The 17,017-nt window shown below is 37.9% G+C and overlaps 2 protein-coding genes across 10 annotated transcripts in view; one reads left to right on the plus strand and one right to left on the minus strand.

Annotated features, from left to right (window-relative positions):
• Window positions 1-455, plus strand: part of myo7aa (myosin VIIAa) — a 28,289-nt gene extending 27,834 nt beyond the window's left edge. For all 6 annotated transcript variants that reach the window (XM_086080184.1, XM_086080185.1, XM_086080186.1 and 3 more), the window contains one exon: window positions 213-455. In XM_086080184.1, coding sequence (XP_085936310.1) covers window positions 213-305 — 93 coding nt within the window. In that variant the 3' untranslated portion in view covers window positions 306-455. The remainder of the gene's footprint in view (window positions 1-212) is intronic.
• A 1,129-nt stretch (window positions 456-1,584) lies between these two features.
• On the minus strand, window positions 1,585-16,504 carry gdpd4a (glycerophosphodiester phosphodiesterase domain containing 4a). 4 transcript variants are annotated; one of them, XM_086080193.1, is made up of 18 exons: window positions 16,396-16,504; window positions 13,166-13,299; window positions 12,979-13,084; window positions 12,829-12,897; window positions 12,166-12,231; window positions 10,996-11,055; window positions 10,750-10,848; window positions 10,543-10,636; window positions 9,566-9,711; window positions 9,394-9,476; window positions 8,134-8,284; window positions 7,790-8,008; window positions 6,425-6,582; window positions 6,189-6,336; window positions 4,722-4,804; window positions 4,559-4,638; window positions 4,287-4,432; window positions 1,585-4,089 (listed from the first exon to the last, which is right to left on the minus strand). In XM_086080193.1, exons 4-17 carry the CDS (start codon window positions 12,844-12,846, stop codon window positions 4,308-4,310), a joined length of 1,530 nt encoding a protein of 509 aa, XP_085936319.1. In that variant the 5' UTR covers window positions 12,847-12,897; window positions 12,979-13,084; window positions 13,166-13,299; window positions 16,396-16,504; the 3' UTR covers window positions 1,585-4,089; window positions 4,287-4,307. The 4 variants fall into 4 exon arrangements, with proteins under 4 accessions (XP_085936319.1, XP_085936318.1, XP_085936316.1 ...); XM_086080192.1 differs by lacking the exon at window positions 4,287-4,432 and having other exon boundaries at window positions 1,585-3,332; window positions 3,961-4,089; window positions 12,166-12,259; window positions 12,794-12,897; XM_086080190.1 differs by having other exon boundaries at window positions 12,166-12,259; window positions 12,794-12,897.
• Between the last annotated feature and the right edge of the window lie 513 nt (window positions 16,505-17,017).

A 17,017-nucleotide genomic window follows, 5' to 3' on the forward strand; every position in this document is an offset into this window, starting at 1 on the left:
ATTATAATTTTGTTTTATTTCTGGGCTTACAGGCACAAATTCTGCCTAGCAACAAAGGGCGACCAGGAAATAATTTTTTTTTGTATTTGCAACAAATTCTGCTTCGAAACAATTCCATAGAATTGTGCAAACAACTCCATGTTTTCTTAAACTTTCACAAAAAAAGCCTATCAAAGCCCTAATTCCTTATTTGTGATCCGCATTCCTCTCAGGGCTACAAGATGGACGACCTGCTGACATCATACATCAGCCAGATGTTGACCGCCATGAACAAGCAGCGGTCCGATCGCACGCACACCAAGTGAACGTCTTATTGGCAGGAGGCCGCCGAGCTCGCTCGCCTGCTGCGTCCCATTGGCCAGCACTGCAGCTGGGGGCGGACCTTCAGCCACCAGCTGTGGTGGATGAGTCATCGGCCTTCTGTCAGCTCGGAACCCTGGAAGCTCCCCGGCGAGAGTTCGATCGGAAGTGAAAGCGACGATGACCCCGGTGAAGGTCCCAGCAACTACCACATGCGTTACCATGACGACAAGGACGAGACGTCCAGTGAGGACGATTACCTCTGAGAAGAACAACACACTTGGGTGTGATCATGGCTAAGCTAACTATTCCTAGCAACAAGAAGCTAACCACTCAATGCTAAGGTAACTCAACTACTGAGCTTGTAGAACCAAATTCTGCCTAGCAACAAGTAGCAAACTTGTCATGTGACCAGTAAATACAATTGGCAATTTTCTTTTCACACAAATTCTGCCCAGCAACAAACCGCAAACATAACATGTGGCTGGAAAATACTTTCATTTGTACTCTGTTTCTTTTCTTTTCTTTGAATGTGGAATTATAGGCAGGAAACTGTGCACAGCAACATGGGATAAACGCGTCATGTGACCAGACTTTTGGCATTTAGAGTGTATGAAATATTTTGTAAATGGGCTTCTGCCTAGTAACAAGTAGCATGTGCATCCATCATGTGACCATTGATGTTAGCACGGATGTTTTTTGGTGTGCGACAAAAATTTTTTTGGAGTGGGTTTATTAACTCTAACTTATTTAGTTGAGTAAATTAAAATAGATAATAGATAACTTTCTTTTTGGGGTGTTATTAACGTGCTTACGTTTTTGGATTGTAGCATCTTTGTTAGCTTAAGTGGTAGCTGGTGCATTTGTTAATGTGCTAAATGTACTTTAGCTTAATTGAAGCAAGGAGATGTCCTTGAATGCTTGGAAAATGTTACAAAAAGTTTCACCGTGCCAAACTTTACATTATTCTTTTGTTGCTCAGTTTGTTTTTCTTTGCAAAGTGTTGTGATTTTAATAGCATTTGACCAGTGTAAAATATTAAAATGTACTCAAAAAGAAAATGTAGAGCATTTATTTATTTATTGAGGTAACGGCTATTTATGTGTTATGCTATGCTAGTTTTATTGTTGTTTTTTACCATGTACAGTACAGTAATATATTTTTCATCACACTAGTATACAGATTTTTTTTGCAATTTTTTTTTTTTTTTTTTTGCTGTGTGATATTCATTACTCTTGCTAGCCTTTCAAAACGTGCTAGCCACAAATAAAAGTACAAAAAAAGTGCTTCCAATGTCCCCAAATTTTATTTTTGTTTAATGGCAGTTGACATTGTAAGAACATTTCATTGAGAATCTAACATGGATCTTTCCACTGAGGACCACAGAAACTTTAGTAAGCGCAGCACTATTTTGTCCGTTTTTTAAATGCTGATTCATACTCAGTCTTTTGGTAGTTTTCTGATAGTTTAAAGTTCAACACAAGTCATTTTTATATTTTGTTTTGTAAAACATGCATAGTAGTATGCATGGTGAAATACTCTTACAAAGCATTACGTTGCCTTTAAGCCGTTGTGCATCCGCTTGTATCCTACAGTACGTACTACTGGAACCAGCTTTTATTTGGGAAAATTACTCATACAAAGAGAAGGAAAATGCTAAGACTGAATAAGGTTGACAAACACGTTCAGAGTGTTACGAAAGAATGTTGAAATACATTTTTGGGGGAGCTACTTCCTGTCATGTAACAGCAAATGTTAATGGCACACGCTGTTTTTGTAACAATGAAGTTCTACTTACAATTGCATTTTTATCAAGATTGCCAGGTTTCCTTAAGACTTCCAGGAGAACACCCGACTAAACACGCAGCAAACCCATCCCTCACATGTAGGGGGATAGCTGCCTTATTTGGCAACCCAAACAACCAAGACCCGCATGGCCCGCATGTGACGTCAAAATGTAAAGCATGATGATAGCTTGGAGGCGGGGGAACTACGGACTACTACTGACTTCATTAGAGAGAGAAACTTTCTCATTAGGACAAGAAAACTCTCGATCAAAGCTCGCGCATGTGTAGTGTGGTGCAAAATGCAATCTGTCGCTACACATACAATTTTTGTGGGTTTTTATTTCGAGTTCCTGGAAAACGCAAAATATGTTTAATTCACGACTCTTTCCTCTTTCCACATTGCGTGTGGCTCTTCTTCGCTTTAGAATGCGAAGCTTCCCTTAAGGCCATGCATGCACACGATGTAGCAAATGCTGCTCTCTGCTGGTCAGCGTTAGTAATTACAACCTCCTTATAAACAATGACGCAAGATGACCACCCTCTTAACATGGGCTACACAATAAATTAACATCAAATACCCGTGGGAAACCATATATTTCTAAATATACTAATTTTGAATGTAGCTGTATGCTACACACGCAGGTTCAGACGTTTCTCATCCCAATAATGATGAAATAGGGAACAGCAACACATTGAAAACAACCACGAACAAGTTCATTATGTTGAATTGCGACAACAGAAGATCATAAAATGGCGTTGGCTTGACTAATTTGGCACAAAAATGGAGTATTCCATTACCAATTATGGCCTAAGTTGAGTACTACATTCACCTTGTAGATCAATATGAACTAGTAGCTACCTTACGGAGCGGAGCGTCCTGTGGTACATTCACTTTGTCAGTCCATCGAGCAGCGTCCATTAAAATCACGCGAAAAAGGACAGTTAAAGTTTTGGTGTAATGCAGCTGGTACCTGTACACATCTAAGAAAAAAAAGAGGTCTTTATCTTCTCCATCAGCTTTGAGTTCATCCTGTCCATGATGACGTGTACTTTTATCCACTGGAAAACTGAGAGCTTAGTTGATCCAATGGTGCTGTATTGAAATGTGGACAACAAGGTGCGAGCAAAGAGTTCAGCAGTGCAGTCACTTTTTGAAAAGATGTCTGTAATTCTGCTTTTCTTCTTTTCTTTTTTTTGTCTTCACTGCAACATCTCAGAATTCAACTGTGCTTGTGGTTTGAACTTCTGTGAATCCGGAAATTGTAAACAGTGCTTCCCTTTTTACACATTTTGTTTTGTTACAGCCTTATTCCAAAATTCATTAATGTCATTTGTTCTCAGAATTCTGTACACATCCTGTCAGTAAATGAGATGATCCGGATGAACAGATTGTGTAGCAGTTGTGTAAAGGTTTAGAATTGCGGTAACATCTTTGCTAATTACCAATAGCCGCTCTATGGCATTTCTCATAAGCTAGCAGACTTTGGTTAGCTCTAGTTATATGTATCAAAATGATTGCTTGAAAGTTGATATTTCCCGTAACATTGCTTCTATAGTTCCTTTAGCCTCTCTATGGCATTTCACATTTTAAGTTAGCATTAAGCTAACAGACTTTCATAGATGAAATGTTTGGTTGAACATTTGGTGTTTAAATGCACATTATGTTTGATTCTCAACATTTTATCTCTTTTAGAGTAATAAACAGGTTATTTGGTGAATTATGCAAGCAAACTATTATTATTATTTTTAAATATGGAGGGGTAGTTTCCCTTTCAATAAACAGAGGTTCACTGTATGTGATTTCTCATTTTAGAACTGATCCCAATTTGGAATAAGGCTGTCATGTGTTGCAAAAGTGAAATGCTGTGTATACTTTGTGGATGCGCATATTGTCGTTACTCCTCAGCGATGGTGGGCAGATGGGCGTGCGCTGGCGACGTGGGTGGGCTACGCTGGTCCGGTGCGGCGTTGACACTGGAGATGGACCAGACGTCGCTCAGCTCTGGAAAAAGTTGAAATGAGAGGTCAACGAAGTCAAGGATAGCTACAGTGTATCACGTGGGGACATTCATGTTGATGACTTTCAGGTTGTATACACAGTGTGAACCTACAAAGTTGAACATTGGAGAAAAAAAATCATTCACAATTTGGGCCAAATTATATAAAAAAAATTAAAAAAAAATCCTCAATTGTTCCTACAGGGTTTGGACATGCGGGGGCTCATGCAAGATGCGGTTGGGTGAGGACCAAAGGGATGGAGATGAGGGATCCGGTGAGGGGTGAGGGGTGGGCGGGGTAGTCGGAATGGAAAGGACTCCAATGAATGCAGATCACCTCAAAGGAGTCTAACACACGACACATACACAGAATACAAACACATTAAAGACACTTGAATATGGAGGGCTCATTTTTATTTTTCATTTTTTCCAGCTCTAAAGTAAAAGTCAGAATGATGAACAAATTTGTCATACCCGTTCTAAACTTGCTGTATGGTCCGTTTTCATGAGCCTGACGACTGCCAGACAGGAAGGGCAGACCTCTCTCTCGCCACCTGTATCACACACAAGCAGGTCTAAAAATATATGCAGAATATGAGCACAATATTTGTGCCTGTCTGTGTGTGTATGTACGCACCAATGGAAAATGAAAATGGCGATGATGAGGACTGCAGAAATGGCGTCAGCGAGAATCCATATCATGTTATATTCCTCAGGAGTCTGGAAAGAGACAAACAGTGAAAGAGCGTGTATGTGAATATGATCATTTACACCGCAGGGAATAATTATGCATTTGAAAGATCACTTTTTGACAACATTGTGTACTTTTGTCAATTTTTTTTAAAGATGTTTTTTTCCCCAGAATATTTTTTTCATTCGTCTAATATTAGTGTATATTTGAGAACATATTTTTCCTATTTTTTTATTTACTTTTTTTTTTTCATAAATATATAAGGTGTCCTTGGAATTCAATACCATATTTTTTTCTATGTAATATGTTTTTATTTTCCTACCTAATATGTTAGTATTTTTCCTCATACTTTATCAAAAGATTTTGTCTTATAATTTTGTATTTATTTCTAATGATTATATTTATTTAATATTTGTTTATTCTTTTGTCTATTTTTCTATTTATTCCTAATTATGTAGTATTTCCTCTAATATTGTGTATGTTTCATGTAATGTTGTTTTTTTATTATTACAAATATTGTATACTGGTATAGCTTTTTTGAGTCCGGTGCTAATTCCAATAATTCAATTCAAACCCAAAAACATATAAATATATTTTTAATACTTTATCCTGCACTCAAAAACGTATTTATACTTTTTATTTTTGTTATGCTACCCCATACAGAAGGCTTTGATGCAGCCTCTGAACTGAAGCGAATGCTTGAAGCAATGGTAGTTATTGCAAAAACGGCCAGCAGGTGGCAGCATAGTATAAGAGATCAACCAGGGCCATGTTGCAAAAAGCTCTTTTTGCCCGTGTTTTAAACAGGTTTGTGAATGATGATGAAACTTAGCTATATTCTAAAGCTAATTGATGCAAAACGGAAACAGATACAAAATTACTTTTTTCCTGATGAAAGAAGAGACTCTAATCTTTCTTTTGGTAGGTTCCACATTTTTTATAGCAAGAGAACACAATATTCTGTGGGCTTGCAAAATCAGTCAAAATCCAGTAAAACAGCCGAGAGCGAAAGAGTGAAAATGGCTGGGAGTGAATGAGTTAATATAAAAAAATTATGAATAAAATAACTTATTTTTTGGTCCCTTAACACTTACAAGAACAAAATTATGAATTACAGGCATAACATTTGGCTGTTTTACATTACTTTGCTCCTTAGTATTTGTTCAACTTTACAACAGAGAGAAAAATCTTCAAAAATTTTGCAGAATTTTTGTAAGAGAGGGATGATTAACTGTCGTTATCTTTGTCTTACATTAATGTCTTAATGTGAAAATAAATAAATAAAAATACATTCTGCAGAATTTTTTGTTGATTTTAAAACAGCTAATATTGGCCAGCTGGGTCCTAATTTCTTCTAATATTGTGTATTCTTCCTCTAGATTGACCTGAATTGAATACAAATGAAGTGTTCACCATGAGAAAGAGCGGCCTTTGGACTTTCGCCAGGATGTGTATGGAGTTGGTGGTGACCGAGTGCGCCCCGGCACACCAGGCCAGCGTGTAGAGCCACGGCTGGCTGATCACAAACAAGTTGGTGCTGATGTTCACCGAGCTGTACTTGCTGCGGACACACAAAAGAGAGAGACGAACCTCTTTTACACAGCGTTGCCGCCAAACCGCCTCACTCATCCGGCGTTGCCAGTGTGTACCTGATCTGCTGTTGTGACATGCGGCTGTAGTGAAGATTGAGAGTGGTGATGTGCTCAGCCATCAGATCCGGAATGGACAAGCGTTGTCCTGAAGTCTGCTGCAGCTCAGGGTCAGCAGACTGTACCTGATCCCTCCCCTCAGATGGCAGCCATAGTACCTAGAAACACAGCGATAAAAAACTTACCTTTAAAATTAGGGGTGTCAGGCGATAACATTTTTTAATCATGTGTTAATCGCATGACTTCAATAGTTAACTCACGATTAATCGCATTTTTATTTTCTAGCTTCCATACGATAGTTAACATAAAAGTGGACAAAAATTTGAACTTGTAGAAATAGGGCTGCATCTTTTATAATAATCATAATAATAATTAGTTAAAATTAACTCATTCACTCCCAGCCATTTTCACTGAAGCTCCTGGCTGTTTTACCGGATTTTGCAAGGCCCACAGAATATTGTGTTTCATTGCTATAAAAACATGCAACCTAACAAAAGAACGTTTAGACTCTCTTCTTTCGTCAGGAAAAAAAGTAATTTTGTATCCGTTTTCGTTTTGCAACAATTAGCATTAGAATATAGCTAAGTTTCATCATTATTCACGAATCTGTTTAAAACTGTGGGGCAAAGAGCTTTTTGCAACATGACCCTGGTTGATCTCTTATACTCTGCTGCCACCTGCTGGCCGTAATAACTACCATTGCTTTAAGCATTATCTTCAGTTCAGAGGCTGCATCAAAGCCTTCTGTATGCTCTAGCATAAAAAAAACATTTAAAAAAAGTATAAATACGTTTTTGGGAGCATGGTAATATTTAAAATAGAAAGTATTTATATGTGTTTGGGAGCAAATGAGTTAAAAAACTGTAAAAAACGTATGATATTGATTTGTGTTGGTCATTTTTCTGCCACTAGATGGCATAATTGCATTTGTAAGACGGTGAGAGCTCAGTGCATTTTTATTTTCATATTAAGAGCAATCTCATCTTTAACATGAAGTAACTTGTGAAATTCTGCACATTTTTATATAACTTGACCCCAGTCTCCATAAATATATGCATTATTATTACATTTATTACTGTTAAATTTTAATGTGAGCGTGTCTACTGTGTTGTGACTGGAATTCTCCCAGTACGGACTCATTTTGACACCCCTATTTAAAATACTAGATACAAAAATATGCAATTAGTGCAGAGGACTGCTTATAGTCTAATATTGTTAGCCTGGTAGCATAATTAATTTTAAAATTATTTTTTGACTTGTTTCCAAGTAAACAAAAAATACCATTTATTTTTCCTTGTTTTCCCAAAAACATGACTTAAGCTAACTATGCTATCAAGCTACGGCTATTTCCGACTGGACACTTACCTGAGAGGAGTTAATATTTGCCAACACCACTTGCAGGGTGACGTTGATGTACGAGTCCTTGAAAGGATGCCCCGAAGGCGGCTTACGCAGGTCAAAGAGAACGCGTCGGTCGCTGCGCGACGCCACGTCCAGGAAGTTAGCCAGCGAGGGAACCGATTGGTTCTTCGCCCGCTCGCGGTCTGCCTCGCTCAAGGAAGACACGCTGCCAAATGGATCCCTCTGTAACAAACAGCGAGAGAGGAGGGATTCCTTCAAAATCCGATGTTGGTGCTAAAAATGTGTTTTTATTTGAAAGCCATACAGCCCAGCTGTATCAGTATGTTTATCTGCGTATTTTCCCTTACAGATGAGAACCATTCGCCAGCGTTCAGCTGCTGTAGCTCGGCCCAGGTGAACATGGAGGCTTCTGCGTCCGTTCTGTTTGGGAAAACTTCTGCGACGTTGGTGGTTCTTTTTAGGGTGGGGTCGTGCATCAGGAAGGGAACGCCGTCATAGCTGGAATGTGCAAACAACCGCAATAATGAGCATTCATGGCAAATCCATCATTCGTACACTCACAGTGTGGAAAGTAGTGCATTGTTGCCATTTTGGTGCCAAGGAACTATGTTGGAATGGGCTTAACTCATTTGCTCCAAAAACATCTAAATACGTTCTATTTTAAATATTACCGTGCTCCCAAAGACATATTTATATGTTTTTATGTTGTTTTTGTTACACTAGAGCATACAGAAGGCTTTCGATGCAGCCTCTAAACTGAACAAAATGCTTAAAGCAATGGTAGTTATTGCAAAAACAGCCTGCAGGTGGCAACAGAGTATAAGAGATCAACCAGGGCCATGTTGCAAAAAGCTCTTTCCCCTACTATTTTAAACAGATTTGTGAAAAATGATGAAATTTAGCTATATTCTAATGCAAATTTCTGCAAAATGGAAACAGATATAAAAAACTTTTTTCCTGATGAAAGAAGAGACTCTAATCTTTCTTTTGGTAGGTTCCATGTTTTCATAGCAATAGAACATAATATTCTGTGGACCTTTGGCAAAATTAGTCAAAATCCAGTAAAACTTGGGAGTCAATGAGTTAAATTAGACAAAAGTAATCCTTTGTTGACATTTTTCTGAACTACGCAGACATCTGTCGTGCTTTGACAGCATCATTTCCTTCCAGATTTTTGCTCTTCACAGCAGGACTAAAAAAAAATTGATGACTCTCCTTGCCCACATGTGAGGGCATTAGTACTTTATAATAACTCTATTTTCCTCCACCATTTCACTTGAGCGACAGTGTTTCTGAAATAACCCAATAAACTAAGTTCGGTCTGCCCCACTAAACCCATTTCTGTTTTCCCGCTAACCTGCCATGAGTTGTTGGTGTGCGAGAGGGCCAAGGGCTAACCGGATTAGCGTGGCGCTAAGATGATTAGCGCCACGGGCAGCACGCTAGCTTCAGGGCACGCCGCATCCGCTCAATCGCCACCCGTGAGGTTGCCACGTTAATTATAGCGAGATAGAACGAACGTAAGCTGACCCCGATTCTGCTGCATCATTCAGCGGATCACGTACATTTTCTCTGTCTTACACACGCACACACATGCAGAGGAGCACCTGATGGAGACATCCGTTTCCAGTCCGACACCTCCGGCCTCCACCGCCTTCTCAAAGGACATGAGCGTGTTCTCAGGAGCCAGCTGCCCCAAAAGAGCAGAAGAAACACCTTCAGGCTCTTCACACACGTTCAAGTGAGACTCACACTTGTGATCGGGTGCGACCATCTTACCATGGGCACTCCTCGGTGTCCGATGAGCGCCGGGGCGGCTCCCAGCGTCCCCTCAACTTTAATGCACGGCGAGTACATTCCCAAAGGGACAAGGTAGAGGGAGAACAGCCCGGACAGGTAAAGGCCCAAAACAGCCACCTGACGCGCTGTCGAAGAAGTTTTTTGTTTCAATTTGACAGTTTAGACAAGTATTTACAGTGTCAGTCATCGACTCGTGGCTGTTGTGATGGTACGTTGTATGATTCTTTTATTATTGTAACCCCTTCATACAATGTCAAACAAAACAAAAAGTGGTCAGACGAAGGTTTCAAGTGTATAACAGAACGCATGGTGTTCCACAGGGTTCAATTCTGGGGCCTCTGCTGTTCTCATTTGATCTGCTGCCACTTGGTTCCATCTTAAGAAAACAGCGGTGGTTGTTTTGGTTAAAAACCACTGCGTTAGCATTAAGCTATCTGACTTTAGTTATAAATATACCATGCTTAATTCCTTATAAATCCAATTCCTTACTGATTTGATCTAATAATATTGACTAGAGGTGTGAATTGCCTAGTACCTGGCGATTCGATTCGTATCACGATTCATAGGTCACAATTCGATTCGATACCGATTAATCCTGATATGAATCTAAAAATAGATTATTGCCTTTTTTTCTTTTTTTTTACACTGTAAGATTTGTATGAAAATGTATTTAATTATCTGAAAATTCAGGTTGCAGTCTGTTTCATGTTTGAACAGCACTGAAATAAAATATTAAGGCTTAATGTTCCATTAATAGAACTGTGTGAATCCTAACCCTAAGTAAGACGTTTTGTTGAATATTCCCATAAAAAATTTATGTTTAAAAATCTATTCGGCCGCATATCGAATTGATCCGAGAATTGCGCGCTGTAATATCGCGATATATTGCCGAATCGATTTTTTCTAACGGCCCTAATATTGACAGTGATTTATAACGACATAATATGGTGACATACCTCTTTTGTTCATGCGAAAAAAGTGCAAAGCGACGGGCCAGGAGATGATTGACATGAGTAAGACGGCGGCCACGTGGAGCACAGGCGCAGTTACCTGATGACAAACCAAGATGGCACAATTAGTCAGAGATGAGGGACGGAAAAGTCATACATGCATTTCTTTTTTTCTTCTTCTTCTTTTTATTTTATTATATATTTTTTGTCAACCTGAAGCGAAAGCAGCAGCGTGGTCCATTCGTTGCGCCACAGGTTGGACAAGATGATCGTGGCAAGCATGTAGAAGGCCAAAGTCACCGTGATGCCAGTCTGACATAAACAAGGCCACAAAAGCACATTTAGGTACAGCGGTAGCTTGACTTGCATCTTTCATTTTGCAATGCTGATTCCGTATTTGGCGGATAATATTTTTTCTTGTTTGGAGAACATCAAGTGTACAAAGTGGCGATGGTCTACCTTGTGGCTCCAGTGAAGGTTCAACCGCTGGCCCTCAGACAGAAGACACACAGCCAACACCTAAGGGACATTCATGCATTTCTTGTCATTATTATTAGAAGACATCTATGAAAGGTTATGTTTGTAAATAAAATACTTAATAATAAAACACAAAATCACAGGCCACAAAATTAGGGATACACAAACACAATTTCATGCAAGGGCAAATAAGGGTTTTTACAAAAATGGGTCATGTTTTTTTTCTTCTTCTTTTTATTCATTCATTGGTCACATTCTTAAATGCATTTATTTATTGTAAATACAAACAAAAACGTATTAAGATACATTATTCATTTGTATTCGTATTGTTACTATATTACGGAGCCCCTAAAGAGACATGGGTGAAATTTTTTTTTAAATATGTTTCTTGTCCTAACAAAAAACTTTCTTGTTCTTTCTTAGGATAAGAAACATATTTCCATTTTTTTTTCTCCCATGTCCCTTTAGGGGCTCCATACTATATAATTGGTTGATACATAAAATAACCCATTTAACATATACATTTAACTGTTTTATTATTATTATTATTAAATAACTGGTTAACTGATTATTAGTAAATTATTTATAAACAATTAAAAAATTGGAATTATTTTTTTAACTCAACATTTACATGCACTTTAAAATTATTTAATTAGTTGAATTAAATACTTGGATTAAATAATTATTTTACAATTTGATACAACCATTAAAAATACAATGTTATCGCAATATTAAAATAAACCACATATCAATGTAAATTTTGATTACATCATTGGTTAATACATTTCAGTAGTGGGCGGTGCCTTTTAAACGTAGGCCTTTACTAAGCACTCCTGCGTCTGAAGGTCTTGGGAAATTTATGCTGATATAGCAACACACAGAAGCAGAAAACCAATTGGATAAATAATACTGATGATAATCCACAAACAAGACACATGCCATTAAATGAAGATAAAAGACTGTTGGAAATACGTTTTTTACTTTAAAAAAAAAGTTTGAAATGCTCTGTGTTTTGATGTTGGGGACAGCAGAGAAGGCCTTGAAGGCCCCGATGACACGCCGCTTAGAATTGTAACAACTTTAAAATGAGACAAAATGTTATTATTGAAAATAACCATGTTACAGATTCTCACTGTAATGTATCAAGCATACCAGTAAGAGTGCAATGTATGTGAAGATCGCAGCAGCAACCACCAGCAAAACCAGCGACCAAGGGAACCAGAAACCCAAAATGCCAAAGTTGAACCTAACAAGATAAGATAGGGAGGAAAAATGAATCTCATTCACTGCCATTGACGGCTATAGACGTCAAAAATTCATTTGGACTATTTCTATTAGTTTCACATTTTTTTCCACTTTTGTTAACAAGAGTATGAAAACCTAGATTTTTTTAATTGTACATTTAGAACAGATATAAAGTTTGTGATTAGCTAACTAATGAAGTCATGCGATTAATTACAATTAAAAAATTTAATCGTCTGATGACTAATTTTTAAACATCTTTTCTTTTTCTTTTTTTTAATTAGTGGCATCAGGCGATTATTTTTTTTATTGTAATTAATCACATGACTTCACTAGATAACTCACGATTAATCAAACATTTTATATCTGTTCTAAATGTAAAAAATGTTTTTCTAGGTTTTCATATTCTTGTTAACAAAAGTGGAAAAATGTGAAACTAATAGAAATAGTTTAAATGAATTTTTGACGTCTATCGCCGTCAATGGCAGCGAATGACTTTTGGGGACAAATGTGTTTGTGTGTCGTGACGAGCACCCACCAGTCAAAGTCACTGTAGTCATTTTGGGCTTCGATCCAGAAATATAGAAACATTAAACTCACAAGGAAGGTGAGGATCAGGAGGCCCAAACTGCTGCACTCCACCTGTAACACACAGAGACTCATTTAGAATCCTTCCAAAAATGAACAGACAACATGAAAGGAATCACTCTCGTGTGTGCGCACCTTGCTGCAGCAGCATTCTCCCGGCTGTACTCGAGCTCTTTGGTATCGTCGCCATTGGCAACCGTACAAGCCGGCCAGGCAGGAGACAAAGGGCTGGTGTTCATACCTGAAAGAAACGGGCAGTGATGTCATCAATATGGCGCGGTCGCCAGGAGGTCGGAGCGGACGAGCTCGGCAAACGGGCTACCTTTGCAGCAGCTGCCGCCGCACCACCTTTAGCTTCCCCAGCTTGGGACTGGTCACGGGCCGCCCTCAACCGCAGGCTAGCATCACAGGACGGCGAGGGTACGCGATGGACTTGAAGCTTGTCCACCTTATGAGCTTGAAAGGGAAGTCAACCCAATAAAAAAAAAAATCTTGACAATATGTTCTATGCAGTCTGAATAAGGTATTCTGGTTAATATTGTGTAGGTGGAATATCAGTTAAGCAGCAAAATCAAGCAGTTTTTTTTTATCAATACCAGAAGGTGGCCATCTTGAAAATGATGCCAGTTACCAACCAATCACAGATCAGCTTCAGAAAACAGGTGAGCTGTAATTGGTCGTTGCCTTTCCGTCAACAGCAAGTGGCAAAATGGCCGCCCCTTGATTTTGCTGCATAACTCATATTCTACAAATGAAATATTAATCAGAATGTCATGTTTAGACTGGTGAAGTCACATTTAACATTTTGTCAAGAAATGTTTTAGGCTGACGTCCCCTTTTGCAAGCAACTCTTATCAATCAAGAATCGAGTTTACAAATGGCTACTTCCAACCAAAATGGCCGACTTGAGACTTGCTTTTATTCGTGCGGAACATTATCATAGACATGTCCACCCAATTTTGGTACCACAAAGATATTTTTGGATGTGCCAATGTGACTGGCCAAATTGACCCAAACTAGCTGCTTCAAAACAAAATGGTAGACTTCCTTGAGACTTTTTGGTACAACCTGTTATGATAGACACCTTAACCCAATTTAGGATCAAGCTATAAAACCGGTGTCAGGGGCTCTTTTTTTCAAATTTGCAAATATGGCCAAATTGACCCTTACAATGGCTGCTCAAATCAAAATGGCAGACTTCCTGTTGAATTTCGGGCAAGGGTCCTTCGGACTTTTTCATGCCTTCGGCAGGCTGATTCAAGTGGAGTCATTGTTCGTTGGCGTGGCAACTGTGACGTCACATATTATTATTACTGCTGCTGGGAGGGGAGGGGAGGGAGGAAACAGCGCAGCAGATGGACGAATAAAGAATGACAAGTGAGGTAGGAGTTGTAAAAATTTGACATGTCAGAGTGGATCGCTAACCATTAAAAAAAAGGAGCAAATTCCATGTTATGTATTTAAACAGCCACATAGATTTGCCTTTAAAAACATACAAACAAAAAACGACCATTTATCTTAATGCTGACAAATACACAACAATCTAATTGTAATTTTTGATTGCCATGCGATAATTTTTATCAAGGTTTTCTTCCCACAATTTTTTTTTAAAATAAACACAATTAATAAATTAATCAGTATTACAATAAGCAATATCAGATTATATTATAAATACATATAAATATATAATAAATAAATAAAATATGTATTACTGTATACAATAAGAAAAATAGTAAATAATACATAAAAAATATAAATATTTTTAGTTTTAAAGGTTAAGCTTATGCTAAAATAAAAGGCAAATAAACCATGAAATGATCTACTTCAATTAGAGTCGCTAACATTTTTTGTTGTTTATTATTGTTGCAAGACAGCTTTTGAAATGTCACACAGACTGATTTGTGTCATTCTTCTGTTTAGTTTGTGTTCATTTCTGTTTTGATGCGAGCCTAAAAATACACAATAATATGGCACAATTGAGAGAGAAACACATGAGGTCAAAATGTAAATACTGTACGTTAGATTGTGTGGACACTAGCAGGAGACAGGGCGCATGATACAATGCGCCACTGTGTGTGTGTGTGTGTGAGTGTGTCTGTGCATGCGTACAACACATTTCCTCACTTTCGACACGCAGAGCGGCGGACTATTTGCAAGTTAGCTTAATAAAATGCTAACAATCATCGGTGTTACTTTACATAGCTACACTGTGTGAGAAGAACATTAAGTCACTGTAATGAAAAATGACTTAAAGTAGGATTTTAGTAAGCTCCTTACAAAAACAATAAAGACGGGGGGAGGCCGGATTTATTTGTTCCAAAAGGTGTGCCAATGCTCACAGCAGCACACAAAATTAATAAAGAGGAGATCAAAGTGTGATGGAAATAATAATCTGTTCCAGAAAAGGTTCCAGTGGGAAACTGCAAGCAATTGAGCACTGCAATGTATCCGTTTTCCGGGCACTGCAAACAACATACTGTGCAGTATTATTGTTTCATGGAACCACAAAAACATGGTGCGATTGTCAAAGTACCTTATAATGTGAGATTATGTAAAATAAGAAAGGATGTATGAGATTGTTATTTTGTCAGTGAAACATTGTGGTCAAATCTGATGACTCACCATTTTACAGGAAACTAATAAGTCAACAACACAAGGTCACAACATGACCGAATGTTTCACTGAGCAATGTGAAATTTGGTACGCATGTCTATCATGAGAAGACGCACAAAAAAAAGTCTCAAAAAGCCAAGGCAAAAAGGACACAGTGGGTCTAATATTGTAATTTTCTGGGGTTCGAATAATGAATGAATCAATGCTCTTCTCAAGTTTGACTAATCTTTGAAGTGCCTTCGGGGACTTTGTTTTAAAAATGCAGCCCTTGAAGTCTGCAACTTGAAGCTCAAGTGAATCCATTGGACAAGAAAAAAAAAATCTGCCCTAAAGATAGTTTCACTTAGCAACATTGAATGTGGCTTCGTAAATTCAATTCTGACAAGGCACGTACTAGTTTGAAGCTGCAATTGTACAATAATTGACTCCGGTTACAATTTTTTTTTTTATTCCACCACCCAAGCCAGCTTCCCTTAGCAACGTGAAATTTGGTAGACATTTTGGCAAGTGGACAAGAAAAGGCAACAACAACAAAAGACACCGAAAGGGTGACATTTTGGCTTGAAGCAGTAGAGTTCTGTTTGTTTGTTTGTTTGTTTGTTTGTTTGTTTGTTTGCTTCTACGTAAGTACATAGTGCAGTTGGTCATCTCTAGAAACACCACATTTAAGTTGTAATTTTAGAGATGTACTGGTGATTATATTGCGCAAAATCAATAAGAAGTGCTACGGTACAGTATACTGTATTATATTTTCACATAGTTAGCTAAAGTATGACGACAATCGCTCCTAAAAAAATATATATATATTTTTTTTTTTACCTTTTTAAAGGCACGACAGATGACTGACTGGCGTGTGGGGACGTTTATGTCTTAATCAACGACAACACGCGAGCACAACTCAACATTTTAGCAAGAAAAACGTTCATATTTTGTCCTTACCGAAAAACGCCGCCGCTTGACCGCTGTTGCATTTCGAGGAGCTCCAAGCGCGCAGCCGCCACCGCAGTGCTCTCTTGCTTGATGCTAGTGCGCGCGCCTGCTGCCACCGTCAGATTATTTTTTATTTTTTTGTGGCCGACAGGATTCATGTTTTCCAACTTTATTTAAACAAACGTAATTAACAATAAAATGTGTATAGGCCTACTGCATTGTTGTTTGCGCTCTTATCTCAGAGGGTGAGCAACAACAACAAAAATCTGAAAAACGTGAAAAAGATTCAGATGAACAGAAAAAAAGATTCTGAAAAAAATTATAAAAAAAAAAATACGAGAAAGAAAAAAATCTGAAAAACGGAAAAAATATTCAATAAAACAGAAAATATATATATTTAAGGATGGTTTTTTACTACAAGTGAACGCAATACGTTTCCATAATAATAAAAAATACTAACATTTATGAACACTGAACATAATATTATGCGATACATATTTATTCAATATTATTCATGACTACCAAATGCTCCGTTGCAGAGTAAAAAAATTTTTTTTGCAAAATATTACAAAACTTATCAATATAATTTCTTACAAAAGTACATCGATTATACAAGATTTTTTTCACACAG

Source organism: Leptonotus elevatus, chromosome 7 (assembly GCF_054856555.1).
Source record: "Leptonotus elevatus isolate MCC_2025b chromosome 7, RoL_Lele_1.0, whole genome shotgun sequence".
Classification (NCBI taxonomy): domain Eukaryota; kingdom Metazoa; phylum Chordata; class Actinopteri; order Syngnathiformes; family Syngnathidae; genus Leptonotus; species Leptonotus elevatus.

What these genes read in the sequence shown, in the direction of transcription:
- gdpd4a (XM_086080190.1), bottom strand. Translation starts at nt 12,846, where the DNA reads ATGTTTCTATATTTCTGGATCGAAGCCCAAAATGACTACAGTGACTTT. An exon ending in TTTTCGCATGAACAAAAGAG is followed by an intron (nt 9,712 to 10,542) that starts GTATGTCACCAT and finishes CTTCTTCGACAG; the next exon opens with CGCGTCAGGTGGCTGTTTTG. An exon ending in CTGGCGAATGGTTCTCATCT is followed by an intron (nt 8,009 to 8,133) that starts GTAAGGGAAAAT and finishes TGTTTGTTACAG; the next exon opens with AGGGATCCATTTGGCAGCGT.